The 17531-nt window shown below is 44.6% G+C and overlaps 1 protein-coding gene across 2 annotated transcripts; it reads right to left on the bottom strand.

The window, feature by feature from the left end:
• Positions 1–262: 262 nt before the first annotated feature.
• POP5 (POP5 ribonuclease P/MRP subunit) lies at positions 263–1932 on the bottom strand. 2 transcript variants are annotated; one of them, XM_075110634.1, is made up of 5 exons: positions 1781–1928; positions 1569–1711; positions 1319–1468; positions 710–793; positions 263–534 (listed from the first exon to the last, which is right to left on the bottom strand). In XM_075110634.1, the coding sequence occupies exons 1-5, from the start codon at positions 1798–1800 to the stop codon at positions 431–433; spliced, it is 501 nt and encodes a 166-aa protein (XP_074966735.1). In that variant the 5' UTR covers positions 1801–1928; the 3' UTR covers positions 263–430. The 2 variants fall into 2 exon arrangements, with proteins under 2 accessions (XP_074966735.1, XP_074966736.1); XM_075110635.1 differs by lacking the exon at positions 710–793 and having other exon boundaries at positions 1781–1932.
• Positions 1933–17531: the final 15599 nt, after the last annotated feature.

Below are 17531 nucleotides of genomic sequence, written 5' to 3'. Positions count from 1 at the left end.
ACTGGTACTTCTGTGACTTGGAACAATGGATAACCCTATGGATAACAGGCACGCTTGAAGATAAGGTAAAAACCAGTAAGATCTTAATGCTTTTTCTGTACTGAAAAAGAGTAAACTACATTCCTTGTCCTTGCCAACTGCCTGAAGCCCACTTCTACCTCAGCACGAAGCTCACACTGAGCTGCTGCACTCCTTAGGAGTGTGGGTGGTTTTGACTCCTGGAGTAAAACAGGCAAGTAACCTACTTAAGTAAAACCGTGTATTTTTTCTAAAAAAAAAAAAATTTATTTAAGAACACTTGGAACAGGGGAATGAAGTCTAAATATGAACAGATGCTTTTTCTGTCCCCTGCTTTGCTTAACACTGAAGAGAACTGGTACCATCTTGATTACACAAGTATGGGACAGAGGTGAACAGTAACTAGTAACATTCAGTCTGTCTCTGTGCCATCATCATCTTCCTCATCTCCGCTGTAAGACTGCTCTTCTGTAATGGAACAGCTCAGCAATGACTTCTGTATACACAGTCTTTCCTCTGCAATAAAGAGAGCAACAGAGGGTCATTACTTGATCTCTTCACATACGCTGGAATATCCTCAACGAAAGAAAGGAACATTTCTTGGTTCAAGAATTCAGAAATAGCCCAGCATATCCTACAACACCCCCAGGAACTGAGGCTGCATTTTAGGAAAGCAGCTGGAGGAACTCACCTTCATTTGTACAGTTTTGCAACAACATCAGCAGCTGTCTTCTATTATACTGAATTAGAAATTTTTGGCATGTTCTTATGGTACCTGTAGGAGTCACAAGAACAATGTGTAACAATCTACAAAACCAAGTGTTTCAGAGCTGCTAGTACATCTGAAGATCACTGTATCAAGTGACAAATGCCCCAGGCAACAACTTGATTAATGCAAGCACTAAGAAGTGGCTGAGGTTAAGTGGTGGAATAATAATTTCTAACATGTGCCTATTCTGTGCCCACAGTGTTTAATTTGCAGGACAGGGATGACACTATATTTTGAAAATATGGTATTATAAAAAAAAATGTAATATAGTATTTGCTGCTCTGGTTTTGTGTCGAATGTAATGAAGGTTCAAGCAAAATTAATGAGGGTCTCGACAAAGAGCTGCTGGTGCCTGTTTCTTATTTAGATCCGCTAGAAGCTAAGTTAGTGATGCGTAAGATGGGTCTGTCACAACCATAGCGGCGTGAAGGGGTTATTCCATTTCAGCAGCCCTGGAAGGTAAGATTAAGTAAGCCCTAGGGCTGCCCAGAGGGCGCCAGAGAGGCCGCGGCGGCTCGGGCAGTGGCTGACCTCCAACGTGCAAGGTGTTGAGGAAGCAGGGGTAGCGCTGGTTGCGGCTCTCCAGCTGCCTCACGAAGGGGAGCGCGGAGCAGAGCAGCCTGCAGGCGTCCTTGCGGCACCGCAGCAGCACCGTCCCGGTGTAGGCGTTCAGGTACTTCACTGCGGGGAGGGGCACACACGCACCGGTGAGCCCAGCCCCCGCGTCCCGGCCCTTCCCAGCGGAGCCCCGGGGAGGCGCGGGCAGCGCGTCCCGCCGCACCTGTGAAGGAGATGGCGCAGCAGGCCAGGCCGTAGTCCCCGTGCACCCGCCCGATGGCCTCCCTGACGGCGAGGCCCACCGCGCGGTCCTCGATGCACTGCCGGCACCGCGGGTCCTCCGAGACCACCTCACACAGCACGTACCTGCGAGAGAGCGCGGCGTCAACAGGACGGGCCAGGGACCGAGACCGGCGGCGGCGCCTCCCGACTCACCTGTTCTTGAAGCGAACCATGGCGGCGGCGGCGGGCGGTCCGGACAGACGTTGCGAGTAACCAATGGGCGACGTGTCTCCGCGCGCTGCAGCCAGTCGTCGTCGGGCGGGGACAGAGGAAGGACGTCCCGGCTCCGACCGCCGGCGTGGTCCCACCTTCCTTCACAGGCCGGCTGCGGAGCGTGCGCATGCGCGCTACTCCGTCGCCACCGCCTTTCCGCCCCCTCCGTGCGGGGGCGCGCGCGGCCGCGCGCGGCCGGCGGCGTGAGGGGCCGGCGGCCCGCCGGGTTTTGCCGCTGGTGGGTTCATTTTGTCTGGGCCCTTTTGCCCTTGTTGCTTCGGCCCACCTCGGCTAAGCCCGCTTTGTCTAGTCCCGAGAGGTCTAAACGATGGAGACGGCGCGTCCCGTGCTCGCGCCCCCGCTCCGTCCGATGGGAGAGGCGGGAAGGTCCTGAGGGGAGGGTGAGGGTGGACCCGGCGCCTCAGTCACCCTCCCCGGTGGCGGGGCCGCCATCCGTCCTCCGGGGCTGAGATTTTTAGCAGTGTCCAGTGCCCCCCACCCTGCTCCTGGAAGGGCTGTGCCATTGCTGCCCCACAAAACCCCCTTCCAGCATTTACAGCTCCTCAAGCTCTGGGTGTGGGGTGCTCTGGGGTATGTGCTAACCGTCTAACAAATGAGAACAGCTGAGAAAATGGCAGAACAGCTACTTATAATTAGGTCCGTAGCGGTTTTCAAAGCTGTGATTTCTGGCATGATCGGAGGAAGCAGGGAGTGCTCTCTGAAAAGATCTGGTGCCAGAAGAAACTGGGGGGAGAGGAAGGTGGAGGTAAGGGAGAAGACATAGGGTGGGCACCCGAATGTGAGGTGGGAGAAGGAGCCAGTTAGGGTGGCACAGAAGTTGCAGGAGCAGCACTTGCGCTGAGGTCCCTGGAGCCAAGTCACGTGGCAGTGCTGAGGCACTATAAATTAAGAGGGAACTCATTGCTTATTCAGAGTGGAAACATCTTCTTTAATGACCTTAATTCTAGACAAAGAAAACAATGATAAACCCAGTGGAAATCCTGGGTGACACACTTCTGCCCCCTGAAATAGATGCCTGTTCTGCTGCTCCCTCCCTTTCTCTAATCTTCTGTCCTTCGCCTGTGATCACATTTTTTGAGTCATGTTTTTCTGAGAACTGCAGAATATGAGTTGCCTAGGAGAAAAAAGCACAAAGTCCAGTTGAGACTTGCCAGGAGACCATTTTGTTTTCACCATGACCAAAGGGACTGCGGGAAGATGCAGATAGAAGCATTTTCTCAATGAGAGAGACTGTGTTGTGCAGATCTTTGCCATAATGATTTGTGGCTTAGTATCCAGACTCGGATCTAGCTGTCATCTGTTCCACTTGTCAATACAACGAGCTCCTAGGTGATAAGCTATTCTCACATTTCTGAATGATATCAAAGTCCATGAAGATTGCCATGCATTTTCTTTGTGGAGTGAGGTCCCAGCTTAGCTTTCCAGTGTGCCTGCCAAGGTATATTTGCTTGCTGCCCCTGTCTTTCTGGTGGCACCCCCCATCTTGCCTTCTGACTGGGCTCGGGTTGTCCTGGGCTGCTTGGGTTGTTTTCATCCGTGCTCTGCCTCATTTCCTCTGCTTTGCAGAGGCAGGGCTGGGTCTCTGACAAGCAGACCATGTGGGTGCACTCTACCCTGTAATCCAATAGGACATGTGCACTGTGCGTGCTACAGGCTGGGCCTTATGTGTAGCGAAGGCCTCTGTTTTCCACCCGGAAGGCTGATTAGGAGAGACATGGTGCAAAGAGAGAGCAGTGTTGTGAGAGAGCCCTGTCCTGCTTCATTTCATGTGGGATGTTGCCTTTAGTTCCCTGTTGTTGGTTTGGAGGATGCACAGAGCAGCCCTGAGCCACCCCAGCTCCCTGTGCAGTCACTGCCTGTGTTAGTACAAGCCGTGTGAGTCCGGTCAGGCATCATGGTGTGCTGAGCTGACAAAACAGGACTAAAAGGTTACAACATCTTCACATTTGTTTTCCCACCTCCTCACTCCCATCCTCTGCCAGCTTTGCTGTATTGATTCCAGCATCAGTGATTCAAGAAATTGTCACAAGTGATGGTGAGTTATGCAGTCAAGGTGGGAAAGAACTGTCTCCTAAGAAAAGATCTGAGGGAGAAAAAGATCAGGAAATGCTATTTAAATTGAAGAGTGGGTCAAGAGACCTGCCAGGAGAGAGGATGGATGGCTCTCCTGCAGACTCGGAGAGACAATGTGGCCTCGGGATAGCTTGTCAAATAGAAATTGTGGAGGACAGAGTATGCGAGGACAGGGAGAAATAACGTGCGCTGTCTGTACACATTAGAGACAATTTGTAAAGCAGTTTGAGAACTTCGGAGAGAAGATTCTTTTATCAGCATGTGTGTTTATCAATGATTGTCCAATAAAGTGGTGATGCTAGGGAGGTGCAGGAGGAATACTGAGGTCTCATCTTCCCAGCTTGTGTTTGTTATATGTGGTAGTGTGCATGTGGAGGGGTTATTCCCAATCAGTCCAGGTTGGTTTTATTACCATTTTAGTTCATGATTTGACATTTTACTACAGGCTTGAAGATCTAGACCCTCTTTTTTGATCTATATGGCATTCATAATCTCCAGATTGTAGGTTAAATTGCATTTATATTGTATAGAATTAATTATGCTGATAAGCTGCAATAGACATCATGATTAATGCATGTGTTTTATTGTATGCAGCCAGCTCTTAGGGTTTGTATGTATTTGCTATAGTTAAAATTACCAGCAAACATGTTCACTGAAAAAACATCTATCAATTAGTGAATCCTTGTACTCTTTTTAGGTAGATGTTTCTGTTTTATAGGTGAGGAAACAGGTACAGGGGGATGAAACAATTTGTTCATAGTAAGTAACTGTCAGTCTGGAGATACAAAGCAAGGACATAATGTGAGAAGAGGGAACCAGTGTATTAGTGCATATTTTGTTGGAGTACAGGTCTTGTACGTTGCTTGTGCATAAGGTAGCCAAGTAATTGTATTCTGGAGTAAAAGTAGGATGCCCTGGTACTCCATCCTTGTGATACCGCAGTTTGATCTTTGCCGTGTAGCCAAAACAACGGGTTTTGCTTCCCCCTGGAAGCACAGAACTGGATTTGCTGTCAGGTGTGGTATCGGAGTTGGGGGTGACAGTTGCATTTTGTTCCACTGTGTGCAAGTTGCATCCCCAGATAACCCCACAGCCGAAAATACAAAACAAGCTGGCTAAAATTAACACTGCTTCTTAAATCCCTTGTCTGATGTTGCCTGAAGCTTTTTGTTCAGTTTATCTTCACAAGGTCACTGAGACAGAAGAGTGCATTCTCTGAGCATGTTGGCCTGGAGCCTTTCATGCAGATGCTTTCGTTTAACATTTGGGACGTTCTCCTTCTCCCATCCCTTCCTTTTTACTCCCCCATTTTCTGTATCTCTCTACTCCCCTCTTTTGAGCTCGGGATCCCTCAGATCAATACATGTAGGAATAAAAGCTATCCTTTTTTACCACCTTAACACATAATCGCTAATCACAACCTTTCTGGGCACCTAGGCTCTCACGGGCCAGAGACTGCCGGTCTGCCTGCCAGGGCTGCCATGCATGCTGCCTGCAGCACTACCCTCATCTTTGCTGTCATCCTGCCACGTGGAATATTTGTCTTGCAAAACCATGTAACTGAAGCAAATTCTGTTTCTGCCTCTTTCGGTGGCTTGCAGTGTGATCTTGGAATACTCACTTAGGTCCAAATAGTAAATTCATGTTTCTCTGATTATTTTTTTTAATAGTCAAGAACAGGAAATTTCTGTTCAGATTAATAGTGCCTGCATGCTCTGAGAGACATCCGAAGTGTTGTGAGCTTCCATTAAGATATCGAAAATTGGAAGGCACTTCGGAAGACTGAAGCCAATGTTTAAGATCTGATAAAGGGCATAAGGATCTATGGGTTTGCATGTGCTGTCTAGAATGAAGACAGAATCATGAGTCTTCTCTTCCTGTGTAGCAAAAACCAGCGTGAGAGAAGAGCTGTGCAAAAAGGCTTTGTGTCAAGTGAGAAGCTGGCCCTAAACTTCCGAGCTTAGTTTTCTCCAGCTCTGCAATGGGAATAATTGCAAACGCTTTACTCATAGATACATGTTAAAAATTAGTAAAATGTCCACTCAAATGTTGTTAATTATCAAATATAGTAAAACTGCTTCTGTATAGAAGAGATCTGTAGGCAGCACACTTTTCATTTGCAGCAAGCTGCTGCAAGAAGCAAACAGCTCTTTCCCAAACAGTTAATTAAATTAAGGTAGAAACTAGAATTAGTTCAGGATCCTCTTTTCTCTTTCCTTTCTGCATTAGGGAACACAGGCTGAACAGTAGGCCACATAAGTTACTATATAATCTGCTGTGTAAAAAACCCCGTATTTAATACTTCCTTAATGGGGATGTTAAGATGGATTAATTATTCTTTGTCCTGGTCTCTGAAGATAAAGGGTAATTACTACTAATTATGTGTAATTGAAAAATTGCTCCTTCACAAAGAATCCAATAGCATTAGCAGGATTTTAACTTCTTGCTACTTAAAGGGAGGTGTACACAACCTTCCATAGTGTTATGGCAAAAGACTGCCATAAGCTTATGAATGGCCTCAGAGTCTTACTCACTTTCCAGCCCACACTTGAGACCAGTATTTTCAGAGATGACAGATCCCAGAGCATGCTTGGGATGCAGGACTCAGCGTTCTGTTCTGCGCTGAACGGCACTTAAACAGAAGATGCAATTTGTAAGGCGGGTTGTCACTGATGATCTGCAAGACTTTTCCTCAATAAATTTTCAGAAACCTGTGGAACATCTGCTGCTAAACCAAAGGGAAAGTATAAGAAACAAACAAACAGCAATAGCAATGACAACAAAACAAACCCTTAAGCTCGTCTGTCTGGGAAGGAAGATTTTGGAAGAAAGAAAAAAACAGCCCATGACTCTCTAGTAACCAGTACATCACCTGTGGGTAAGCACAGATAGTGGAGGTGTCTGACAAAGAGTGGACTGTGTTGAGATATTTTAATTAAGGTGAAAAAGAAAAAAAACTACAATTTTTACAAGGGCAGAGCACTTTCTATTATGTGAGATTAGTCAATTGGTTAGCCTGAGACCTGAAATTCCTAACTGCCCCACTGATTTCTGTTCTTAATTAAAAATCTTCAAAATACATAGGTGCATAATTTCCTTTGATTTCAGTGGGAGTTGGGCACCTTCATATGCATAAAAGTCTGGCCCTTAAGCTCTCTTGGCCTCAGTTTCATGTTGGCAAAAAGAGGTTAATAACATTTTTCTACTTCATGGATTGCTACAAATAAATTATTGAGTTATGATGCACTTAAATAATACAATAATTGAGATAATAGAAGCTTTTATGGCATAAACATGGCCTACCCTAAGCCACCTTCTTCACATATGAGTTGGTGTAGAGGCTACTCTGAAATAGAAATGATGTGACTAGTGTTGCTTGTCCTGCAGATCTTTGCTCTCTGCTTTTTCTCTCCCCTGAATTCCTATGTGCAGGTTAAGCCAGGGTCCTGTTTTGCAGGAAGATGTATCCGCTTATGTTGCCATAGACTGAACAATCCTTTCTCTGCGTGGCTTTATGTTGAACTCCAGCAGCATAGGATCAGAGATGGCTTCTGCAGAGCACTTGTCTCTCTAATGAGGGAGGCAATGAAAAACATTTTCCAGTGCATCCATCACTCAGCAGCTGTGGCACTGAGGCGAGACGATGGGCATCCTGGAGCAACCTTACATAATCCGTGCCTGCCGCCTGGCTCCGGCAGGGCAGCAGCAACGCGTGCAGGGGCGGTGCAGGCTGCAGTGGAGCTCAGTGGGGTATGGCCAGAGCTCCCCTGGGCAGCTGCAGGGTCTCGGCTTGTACTGGCGTCAGCTTGGTGCAAAGAGTATGTCAGTCACTGCCTAGTTGAGGCACACAGGCCTCAACTCTTTGCCTGACCCACTCTGACAGGGACCTCCCCACCCGTCTGGTCTTGCCCTGATTCACTTTTAGCTGCAGCATCCGACTGCCCAGCACAGTAAGTGAAAGCCCCTCAAAAGCAAAGTGGGGCGCAGAGTATGAGTGCAGATTTCGGTGGGGAGAAGCAACAGCGACTCTTTTTAATTCTGCTGTGCTGACTGGGGCTGCTCACAAACACTGATAAGTGCAAACAGATTTCCAGAGGCAGTGGTTGTTATAGATTGAAGAAGACAAAAAGCACTGGATGCATCTGATCTATTTTGGGAAACTTGCTGGGGCTTTTTGCTTTTATTTTGTTCAATTTTTTCCCCCCCCAAAGATGTGCTTGCACCTGAGTCAAAGAAACTGTAAATATTTGTCACTTTTCCTAACTATTCGCACCATGAAGACAGAAGCAAACTAAAAAATACCTTGCTGCATTTGCTAGACTGATTCCACCTGTTGCCCTGAGGGCATGGGGGTTTGAGTTGGCGCCTGAGATGACTTCTGCCTGCTGCTGACTGGTCCCAAGCTAAAACCCTTGGTGATGCACATAGCAACCTTCTTCCAGTGCTTGAGGGCATCTGCCACAGTGAGATGATTTGGAGACAGTTGACCCAGGGCATGTCCCTCAGGCCACCTCAGTAAAATTCCATAGTGCTCATGCTGGAACTCAAGTAGTTGTTGCTACGTGACCTCCTCTGTCCCTGTTTCATACCTGTGATGCTTAAAAGATCATGTTTATCCTGCTGTAACATTAGTGACATAATTAGAGCTGAATTTGGTCCTACGGCCTCTGAACATGAGCAGCTTCCATCAAGTCATCTAAAGGATCAGATCTAGTTTCTTCTCCCTCTCAGTACTGGTGGCATCTGGTTTCATTTTCCATCTTTCCTCAAGGAGCTCACTTTTCCCCACATTTCAGCATATGCCTGTTGTATGTCAGCACCCCGGGCTGCCTGTGTCTCTGTGCCAAGCCAAGTACCACTCTTCCAGCCAGCGAGGTACAAGACAGAAGAGAGATGCATCAAGAGATAGAACAGAACATAGGATGCATCATGGAGACAGAATGTGAGATGCATCAAGAGTTGGTGTTCTGGACTGTGCATAGCTTAAAACTAATAGCTGCTTATGGATCAAGAAGCCAAGCTGGAGCCAGTTAAGAGTGTGGGTTTTTTTCTCTGTGTAGAGGTAGCAAAATTTTCATCCTGTAGTGTCACAGGAGCCAGTTTTTGCACAGCACACCTCCTCTTTGTTGATACCTTAACAGGCACCTAAGGGACTTCTCAGGGTAAATAGCAGGGTGGGGCACTGCTGATGAAATAGCAGGGCTAGCAGGGGGCACCGTACTCCCAGCATCACAACTTTATGTCCAGCGCTGTCTGTGCAACATCCCCATTTATTTTTAAATATGCTGACATGGGAAGTTTTCTACATGTGATGGTTTGTCTCCAGGAGATGGACTGATTCTTTTAACTTGTTCCATCTCTTTTTCTTCCCTGTCCCCAACCTAACCACTTGGCCAAAACAAAACTCCCTCATCTTTGTTTGTGACACACAGAGGCACAGCTATTTAAGCAATACTTATGACGTCCTTTTTTGTAAGATGCAGGATTTTAAAAAAGCGTAAGATGAGGATTTTGATGGTTTATTAGATTCCCCTAAAACATACATTCTGCTTCAGCTCTCGTCGTTTTTATATATGTTGCTGCATAGATAAACCTATTGCTTGAAAAAGCATATATATACTGCCTATTATTTGTCTATTGTTATGTTATCCAGTATTGGAAGATCAACATCTGTGAGTCAGAGCACAGACATTAACAAAATAATTTAAAAATATTTTCAATTAATTTACTTAAATTATACATACTGAGCTCTTTTATTTGGGGGACTTGCAGGGTGCAGGTGTTTCTAAGCACGGGGGCAAGCAACTTCATTAGTCTTTTAATAGTCTCTTAGTATCAGAGACTGATGGTGTCACCTTATATTGAAGCTCATTTTTCAATAAAAATGCAGCAGTTTGTAACACAGATACAGAGCTCCTGCTTCCATTCACGTTCCCTCCTACTCTACCCCATATTCTCCAACAGAAAGATACCACAATGACAAACACAGAAAATTGAAGGGCAGACACTAAATCTCAAGTTCAGTTCCTTAGCCTTTCACACATTATAGCTTTACAGAGGAGGTGATGTTGAGAGGACAGGGTATAAGTAACTTCAGATTAAGTAATGGACTTAAGGACTTCATATCCAAGCAGGCTGTCTTTCTGGCTGTCAGTGCCATGTAACCATGTCACCGATACCCAGTCTGATGTTTTCTTTATTATTATTCATAAGCTCCCATGCTGAACAGCAATCAAACTCTTCTGTGCCATCTTGGGGATTATCACACTCGCAGGGTGGTTAAAGCCACTTTGCTTCAAGTCTTCTGCCGCTGAAAAGTGCCCAAGGCTAATCACTGTGAAATGTGATGCCTGTCATGTCTTCTTGTTCAAGTATGTGCGGCAGGCCTGTCATTCACTAAAAGCCTTAACATCTGTTATTACATGGTAATCCTCACGCATCAGGCTTCCAGATAAGAAACTGGTGGAGCCCAGCAAGGTATGGCTCAGCCTTAGTTTGCATAATTCCCAGAATGCAAGGCAACTTGCTCTCCCTTCTGAACTCATTAATAAGCAATAAGAATATTATATAAGCTGGCACCTTTTTTTAAACCATGATAATTTCAAATGCTATTATAATTAGGACGAAGATGAGAGTTTGAGCTGGGGGACGGAACAGACAAAGGATTAAGCTGATCTCCGCCATGACGTTAGAAGGTGGCTTTGTCTGTTATATCCTAGTTTGGACAATAATAGATATGTTTTAGGCACATGAAAAGGCAAATAGACAATTTATTTAAAAGTATTAATCCTCTTCATCCTGAAATGTTACCTCTTGCCATAAATAGGATCACGGCTTTCCATCCCACTTATATTCTGAATAACTGACCCTGCAGAAAAAGCCTGAAAAGCAATATATGCTTGTGTTGTATCCTGATGACTATCAGCTTCATAGTGGGTCAGATAAAGTGGACAAAAATGTTCTGTTGTGGAGAATATCTTTGTTTAAGCCAGAGTGAGGGCAAGCTGACGGCAACTACAGCACTATCACAAGAGATAACGGGTCCTAAGCCATGACAGGTCAGATGTGATATTTTTATGAAGAAAAGTTTAGTGTCTGGACCAAGCAGGCAGGATTTGCTGAAGAGGGGGAAAACCAGGTGAAAGTACAGTTTATAGATGTAACTAATAGGGCCGCTTACTTTGGAATAGTGAAGATTTAAAAAGTCACTTGTCAAAATAATTTTCCCTCTGACGCTGCAGCAGCCCTCAGATCTGAGCATGTTCCTGATGTTCCCCCTCACTCACATGCACGAACACGGGGAGGCAGGTGGGAGGAGGCAGCTGCACTGACACGCTATGGGGTTTGCAAGAACATGATGGCAATTTAGCAGAACAATTAAAAGATTGCAAACATTTATTAATAGCTTTGCTGCTGCTGCAGCTCTGCCAGAGAAGCCTTGCTTCCTTAGGGATGCTCCTACCTCCTGCCCATTCCCTTCCAGAGCTCTAGAAATTGAAAAGTCAGGCTTGGACTCAGTTTCAGTTTAAAGCCACAGTTATGTACAATACTGCAGACCGCTTTATCCCACTACCTAGGGCAGAGGATGGGGACAACCTGGGTGCGAGAAAGAAAAACAGAAGGTATGCAGAGCATAAAGAAAGGGGTTTTTTTCAGCTACTGCTAGGCCTTTCTTTTCTTCCCTGTGCTCCTCTCCCTTTCTCTCACTGCTCTTCTTTATCCACTCCTCCTCCCCTCCCTTGGGACAGAGCAACTTTGTGTTTGGTGCATTGGCACTAGATTCAGATGTGGGTCTACAGTGTCTTTTTGATACTGTGTACAGAATCAGTGAAAGGCAAAAATAAAAGCAGTATCAGAGAGGATCTGCTGAAAGTTCTGCAGAGCAATCAAACCTCCTAACATGAGCGCAATCAGTCTTTTGTGATTCTTATGACTGTGTCGTTTTCTCCTAAGATTTTTTTACCTTTAACACTGGGGAAAGGGAGGAGGTGAAGGTTCAATACCAAAAAATTTTTTTAAAAATTTAAAAAAAAAAAGAGGAAAGGACAATTGGCTGAACAAGAATTCATGGCTGAAGAGCAGTAACCACTGTAAATGAGATGGGCAATTCTGATGTTTGAGTACATGGTATCGGAGACATTTTTATCCCACAGACCAGATGATGGTGACTGACTGATACAAGTTTGCAACAGGAGGATATTTATCCTATGCATATGGTGACCTCCTCCATATTCCTATCTGCAGTGGAATAATCAGTTTCTTTCACTTTTTTTCTTAATCTGAGTCCTAAGAGAAACTGAAATGTCTGGACAGCCTAAAAAGAACACATTTTTTTCTGTTAAGCAATGATGATAGCAGATATGAGTGCTTGTGTCCCCATCATTATCTAAAACCCTGCTTGTAACTGGGTAGGATGACAGTATGCCTCAACCATGGCTTTTCCTGTACAGCATCATGGCCAAGCAGCTGACTACCTGTGCTTGACTTTTTTATTCCATATAGAGAATATTTGTTCTATTCTTACACAAAATTTAATCGTGCCACTTGGCAATTTAAGAAAAATCTCATTGCATAATTACTACATCTCTGCGTAATGCAGTAGAACGGGCAGAAGGGAAAGCGAAGTGGATCCAGTGCATCAGAAAGGAGAAAAAATATGATGGTGGTGAAAGGAAGCAGGAAAGAAAATAGAGTTGAATTATGAGTCCTGCATTATTCTTACCTGAACCTGCTTTGGGTTGATTTGCCTTTTTTTGAACTTTTTCCCCTATTCCTTTATGTTTTCAGTTAAAATATTTTGTTTGTCAGTTTTCAAATGCGGTGTCCAGTTTGGAACTTGACTAGCATGAATTTTTGTCTAATGCAAGGAGATATTGCTTATGAAAAACATCTTATTATCTCTGTTCACTTCCCTATGCTCTGCTCTTCATGGGATGTCCTGGGGAAGTACACAACCTAAGAGATAAGTTTAAGCCCCTCAGAAAACTTCCTCCCTTGGGATGTTTAAGGAGAGTCTGTATAAATTTCTGGAGCGGTTGGCAGGCAGCCTCTAGGGCCTTAAGACGGCCTGCATTTCTAGGGAATGAGTATACTTTGAATAATCCTAGTGTAAAAGACAGACAACCCACCTTGCAATTGTAGTGGATACCATGGATGCATATGGGCTAATTGCTTTTTCACTTTTTGTCTGTAGGAGCTGGAATTCCCCATGCTTGGAGTATCCAAAGAATGATATAGATGAGGATGAAACAGACCTGGATGTTGGAGAGGTACCTGCTCTCAGGTGAGAAAGGATATAGATAGGATCCTGCAAACACCAGTTCAACAGAAGGAACTACTTTCAGGGATACTTCCTCTCTCCCATTTCTTGCTTGACAATTGCAAATGGCAGGCCTTTCCAGGCAGTAGCAGCTCTGTAGCTTCACCTGCTGTGTCAATGTTCTCATCCTTTCCTAGCAGTAGCTATTTCATTTGCATTGGTTTCAGTATCTTTAATTTCCAAGTTTGCTGTGTGTGATAACAAGAGGGTGCCTTACAGTCTTGGGACAATTAGGACACTTGGTGGTGGAATTGTTTTGTTGGGGGTTTTTGTGTCCTGAAAGGCTGTTTTGGGATGTGTTGGTCTTTACAAATATTTAAAGCAAGAAATTGTATTTTGTCAGTATTTCCCCTGCTCCCATCAGAAGTTCAACCCTCACTAAGGCTCTTGCCTCTCATATACCGAGTTTTCTTTTTACTAACTATTTTCTTGCTCATTAATAAAATACATATAGTAGTACTTAAGTATAGGAACCACCATCCTCTCTGTTGTGGAGCAGTCACTGTAGCCTTTGCCATTGGCATTCCTTCCCATTGTAAGGACGGGCGCTCCCTCTGTGTACACTGGCCATATCTCTTGAAGGAGTTAGAATTGTATATTTGCAAATTAGAAATTACTCTCTTATGTATTGAGATATCTCTCTGTGTCTTGTAGCTTGTACTGGCTGTTATGTCTTCATCCAAGGAGCAAGTAACAGGACTACAGCTATTACAGCTATGGTTAAAATAACCTGCACTGAGATTCAAATACCACTGAAGACTAAAGTGTTAAGTTTCTGAATGGATAAAATACATTTATTAGTGAGACTGAAAAATCCTAGAGTGCTAAGAAATAAATGAAATTATGGGAGTTCACCTATTCTATCCCTTTCCCATCATTTATGATGGGGTTTGACATTATTACCAAGGGGTTGTCCTTTGTGATTTTCTTTCTTAGCCATCGTACAACACAGGAGCTGGGGCAGCACTCAGGTACAAGCCCAGATACATTTAGTATATTTAGTCAGTAGTTGTGCAACCTTTGTAAAGCTTGGATTCCACAGAGAGGCTAAGGAATATAGCAATCAATAGCAATGTGGGTAGATCTTTTCTAATTGCAAAATTTAGAGGTGAGAGAAGTGGCGAACCTGTCTCTTCTGCACAGCAAAAAGTAAGGAGGTGAGACCTTCTGTTGTTACTCACTGATACGGGAACATTGCAAGAGAAAACAGATATTCTTCTTTGTGTCCTTGTTAGGGGACAGAGAAAGGGTAATAGGGAGGAAAGGAAGGAGAGTTTAGAGGTGATAGCAGGAAGCAGAATTGTCCTTTTGTGGGTGCCAGGTACTAGCAAATAAATTTGGAAGTGCTGAGAAGAAGGTAGAAAGCAGGAGAGGGGTCTTTTCAAGGTTTAGGTTCTTCTGTGGAGTAAGTCCCTTCTGTTTAGAAAAAAAATAATCATCAGAGATAAAATATTCTCAGACAACATGAATATAGAAATGACGAGGCTGTACATGACGAACTTACAAAATTGTGAAGGAGGTTGGTTTTAAAACTCTGTCAGAACAAAGTCATTAACTTTTAACAGAATGTACTTTGTTGATTTGATGATGAATTAAAAATTGGAGGGAAAATGAAAAAGCAGCTCATGTAAAGCTGCATCACCCTCTGCCTCCATTGAGACAACACTGTATCACCTCTACTGGTAGCAAAAAATCTGCCAGGTTTTGTCATCATTTTGCATCACAGCGTGACCCAAAAGCAAATGTACCCTCTGCCATCACATAGTACAGTGCCGGGGACCACTTGCTCTGTTTGTTCTGTTTGTGTGGATCTTCATCAACCTTACCAGTTTTCAGTTCCAATAATAGCTATGTGTGAATTTTATTTTTCAAGATTCTACTTGCAAAGGTTTGGCTTCAGCTCAACCAGAAGGTCCTGTTGTCTGTCCTGTCCTGTTGTCCTGAGCTTGCTTTCTCACACAATACTTAAGTGAGCCACGGGTCACAGCCATTAAACTTAGTTTATGGAAAACATACCAGAATCACTTTGATCCCATTATCTTAAACTCTCCATTTGAAAGAAATGTAGCACTAGGAGATTTCCTCACTTCCTGTCTCCAAATCTTTATTTATTCATAACAGTAATACTGGCTTCCAGACCCTGCTTGTGTTTTTCTTTGGTATCTACTTCGTATTATCCTCCCTATCTGCTATTCACAGAATCACAGAACCACAGAACCCCAGGTGGGAAGGGACCTCAGGGATCATCTAGTCCAACCTTTCTGGGAAGAGCACAGCCTAGACAAGATGGCCCAGCACCCTGTCCAGACGACTCTTAAAGGTGTCCAATGTGGCCGAGTCAACCCCTTCCCTGGGGAGATTATTCCAGTGGTGACTGTCCTCACTGTGAAAAATTTCCCTCTGGTGTCCATCCGGAATCTCCCCAAGAGCAACTTGTGTCCATTCCCCCTTGTCCTTTCCTTGTGACTCCTTGTAAAAAGGGAGTGTCTGTCTTCTTTGTAGCTGCCCCTTAAGTATTGGTACACGGTGATGAATCCCCTCTGCGCTTCCTTTTCTCAAGGTTGAACAAACCCAGTTCTCCCAGCCTATCCTCGTATGGCAGGCTTCTTTTCCTTCCTTTTAACCCAGTATTGGTTTAAATTATTTCTCCTACCGTAAGTGCTTACTCCCAACCTTTCCAGTCTCTGCTAATCATAGCAAATTTGGTATGTTTATCTTGGCTGATACTTGGGCTTTACTTACGTACATAGGTGTTTTTCCTAAAGCTCATGAAACATCTATCTTTATTGTCTCAGGCTTGAGAAGGGACCTGTTTCAGGAGAGTTCCATTTGCCTCTGAATAAAGCCCACAGGAACAAAGCAAACAATTGCTCCAATTCCCTTACTCTTGGGCACCTGACATCCCTATGCAAGTTCAGGAAATCACATGGGGGAACATTTTGTGACAGGACTGGAAGAGACACAGCTGCCTATCAGCTCCGTGCATTGTCTTGTTTAGAAGAGGATGTGGGTCCTGGGTGAATTTCTCTCACAATGGACTAAGCAAATCTAAGCCTGAGTTTTCTTGTTAAAATTCTCATCTTCTTTCCTCATAGGAAAGACAGAGGCATGCCTAGTATCACACCTCACCTAGAGGTGAGGCTTTGTCAGCTCACCTACTTGTTGCTGGGTCCATTCACTGAACAACGTCACCAAGTCTTGGTAAGCAGAACTTCTTTGTAAGTAGAATGAGAGGGTCACTTTCAGAGATGTGCGCAATCATTTCCATAACAAACCCATTAATGGGTTAGAAGCTCCAGCTGAAAACCGGGGTGGCGTGGATAATGGTGTGGACAGAGGGGGCTGAAGTGCCAGTGTTGACTTCTAAGGGCTCTTGATGGATTTTACATTATTCTTATTCACAAAGTGATGTGGCTTTTGGGTACTTATGAGTAATGAGTAGAACTAGTTTGTTTAGTGTCCCTGTCCCCCAAGGCCACTGACCTTTGAGAGAGAACAGCGTGTACCACTGCTTTTGGCAGCCACGCTCCCAACCTGACGCAGTTGGTTTGTGGGGGGGCCACGGAGCCAGCAGAGATGACTCATTCCGCCTCAGTGGCTCATTGAGGAGCTGCAGGGAGAAGTTATTTATAACCAGACCTTTCAGGTTCAGCGCAGCAGCATCTTCAGCAAGAGGAGGGGGACAGAATGGGGATGGGACACAAGACTTTCCAGATACAGATCAACCCCCACCCCAATACTGTAGCCCCCATCTGACTTCAGCCAGCCCAAGCTTTTTGCTCAGCTGTCTGGGTGCTCTTGTCCTGGTGTAAGATTCTGCTGATAACTCATCAGCTCCTCAAAGAGCAGGGAGACAACTGTGAATATCATCAGTGTGAACAAAACACAAACTCCTTCTATGGTAGCTGCTAAGTGGACTCTTGCTGAATCTTTCTGACCCATGGCCATAGCATTATCTTTTCTTTGTCTCTGTCCATGTTTACTCTTGGCTTGCCTTTAAGATGAGCTCTTTTCGTGGGTGTTTTCAAACAGTCTTTACACTGCCAGCAAATCCAATTTAAACCTCCTGAGGTTTCTCCATACCCAAGCTAACACTATAATTTATAAAACTGTAATTGTTTTTCCGACCTTGCCGTGGACTCATTTCATCTTTAGGTGCTTCCATGACTCCATATGTGAAACAGAGATAATGATACCCCCTGGGTTAAGCACAGTGTGATCTATAGCTATGAAACACCACCTAAGTGGTAGTATTATTACCAGAGAGAGTCACAGAAC

Source organism: Phalacrocorax aristotelis, chromosome 15 (genome assembly GCF_949628215.1).
Source record: "Phalacrocorax aristotelis chromosome 15, bGulAri2.1, whole genome shotgun sequence".
Lineage (NCBI taxonomy): Eukaryota > Metazoa > Chordata > Aves > Suliformes > Phalacrocoracidae > Phalacrocorax > Phalacrocorax aristotelis.
Note: the sequence above shows the minus strand (reverse complement) of the source record. Positions and strands in the feature narration are given on the sequence as shown.

Bases quoted from the DNA above. Each gene is read 5' to 3' on its own strand.
- POP5 (XM_075110634.1), bottom strand. From the start codon at position 1,800: ATGGTTCGCTTCAAGAACAG. The intron at 1,469-1,568 runs GTGCGGCGGGAC...CCCTCCCCGCAG, and splicing joins CTGCGCCATCTCCTTCACAG to TGAAGTACCTGAACGCCTAC. The intron at 794-1,318 runs GTCAGCCACTGC...TGACTCCTACAG, and splicing joins CAACACCTTGCACGTTGGAG to GTACCATAAGAACATGCCAA.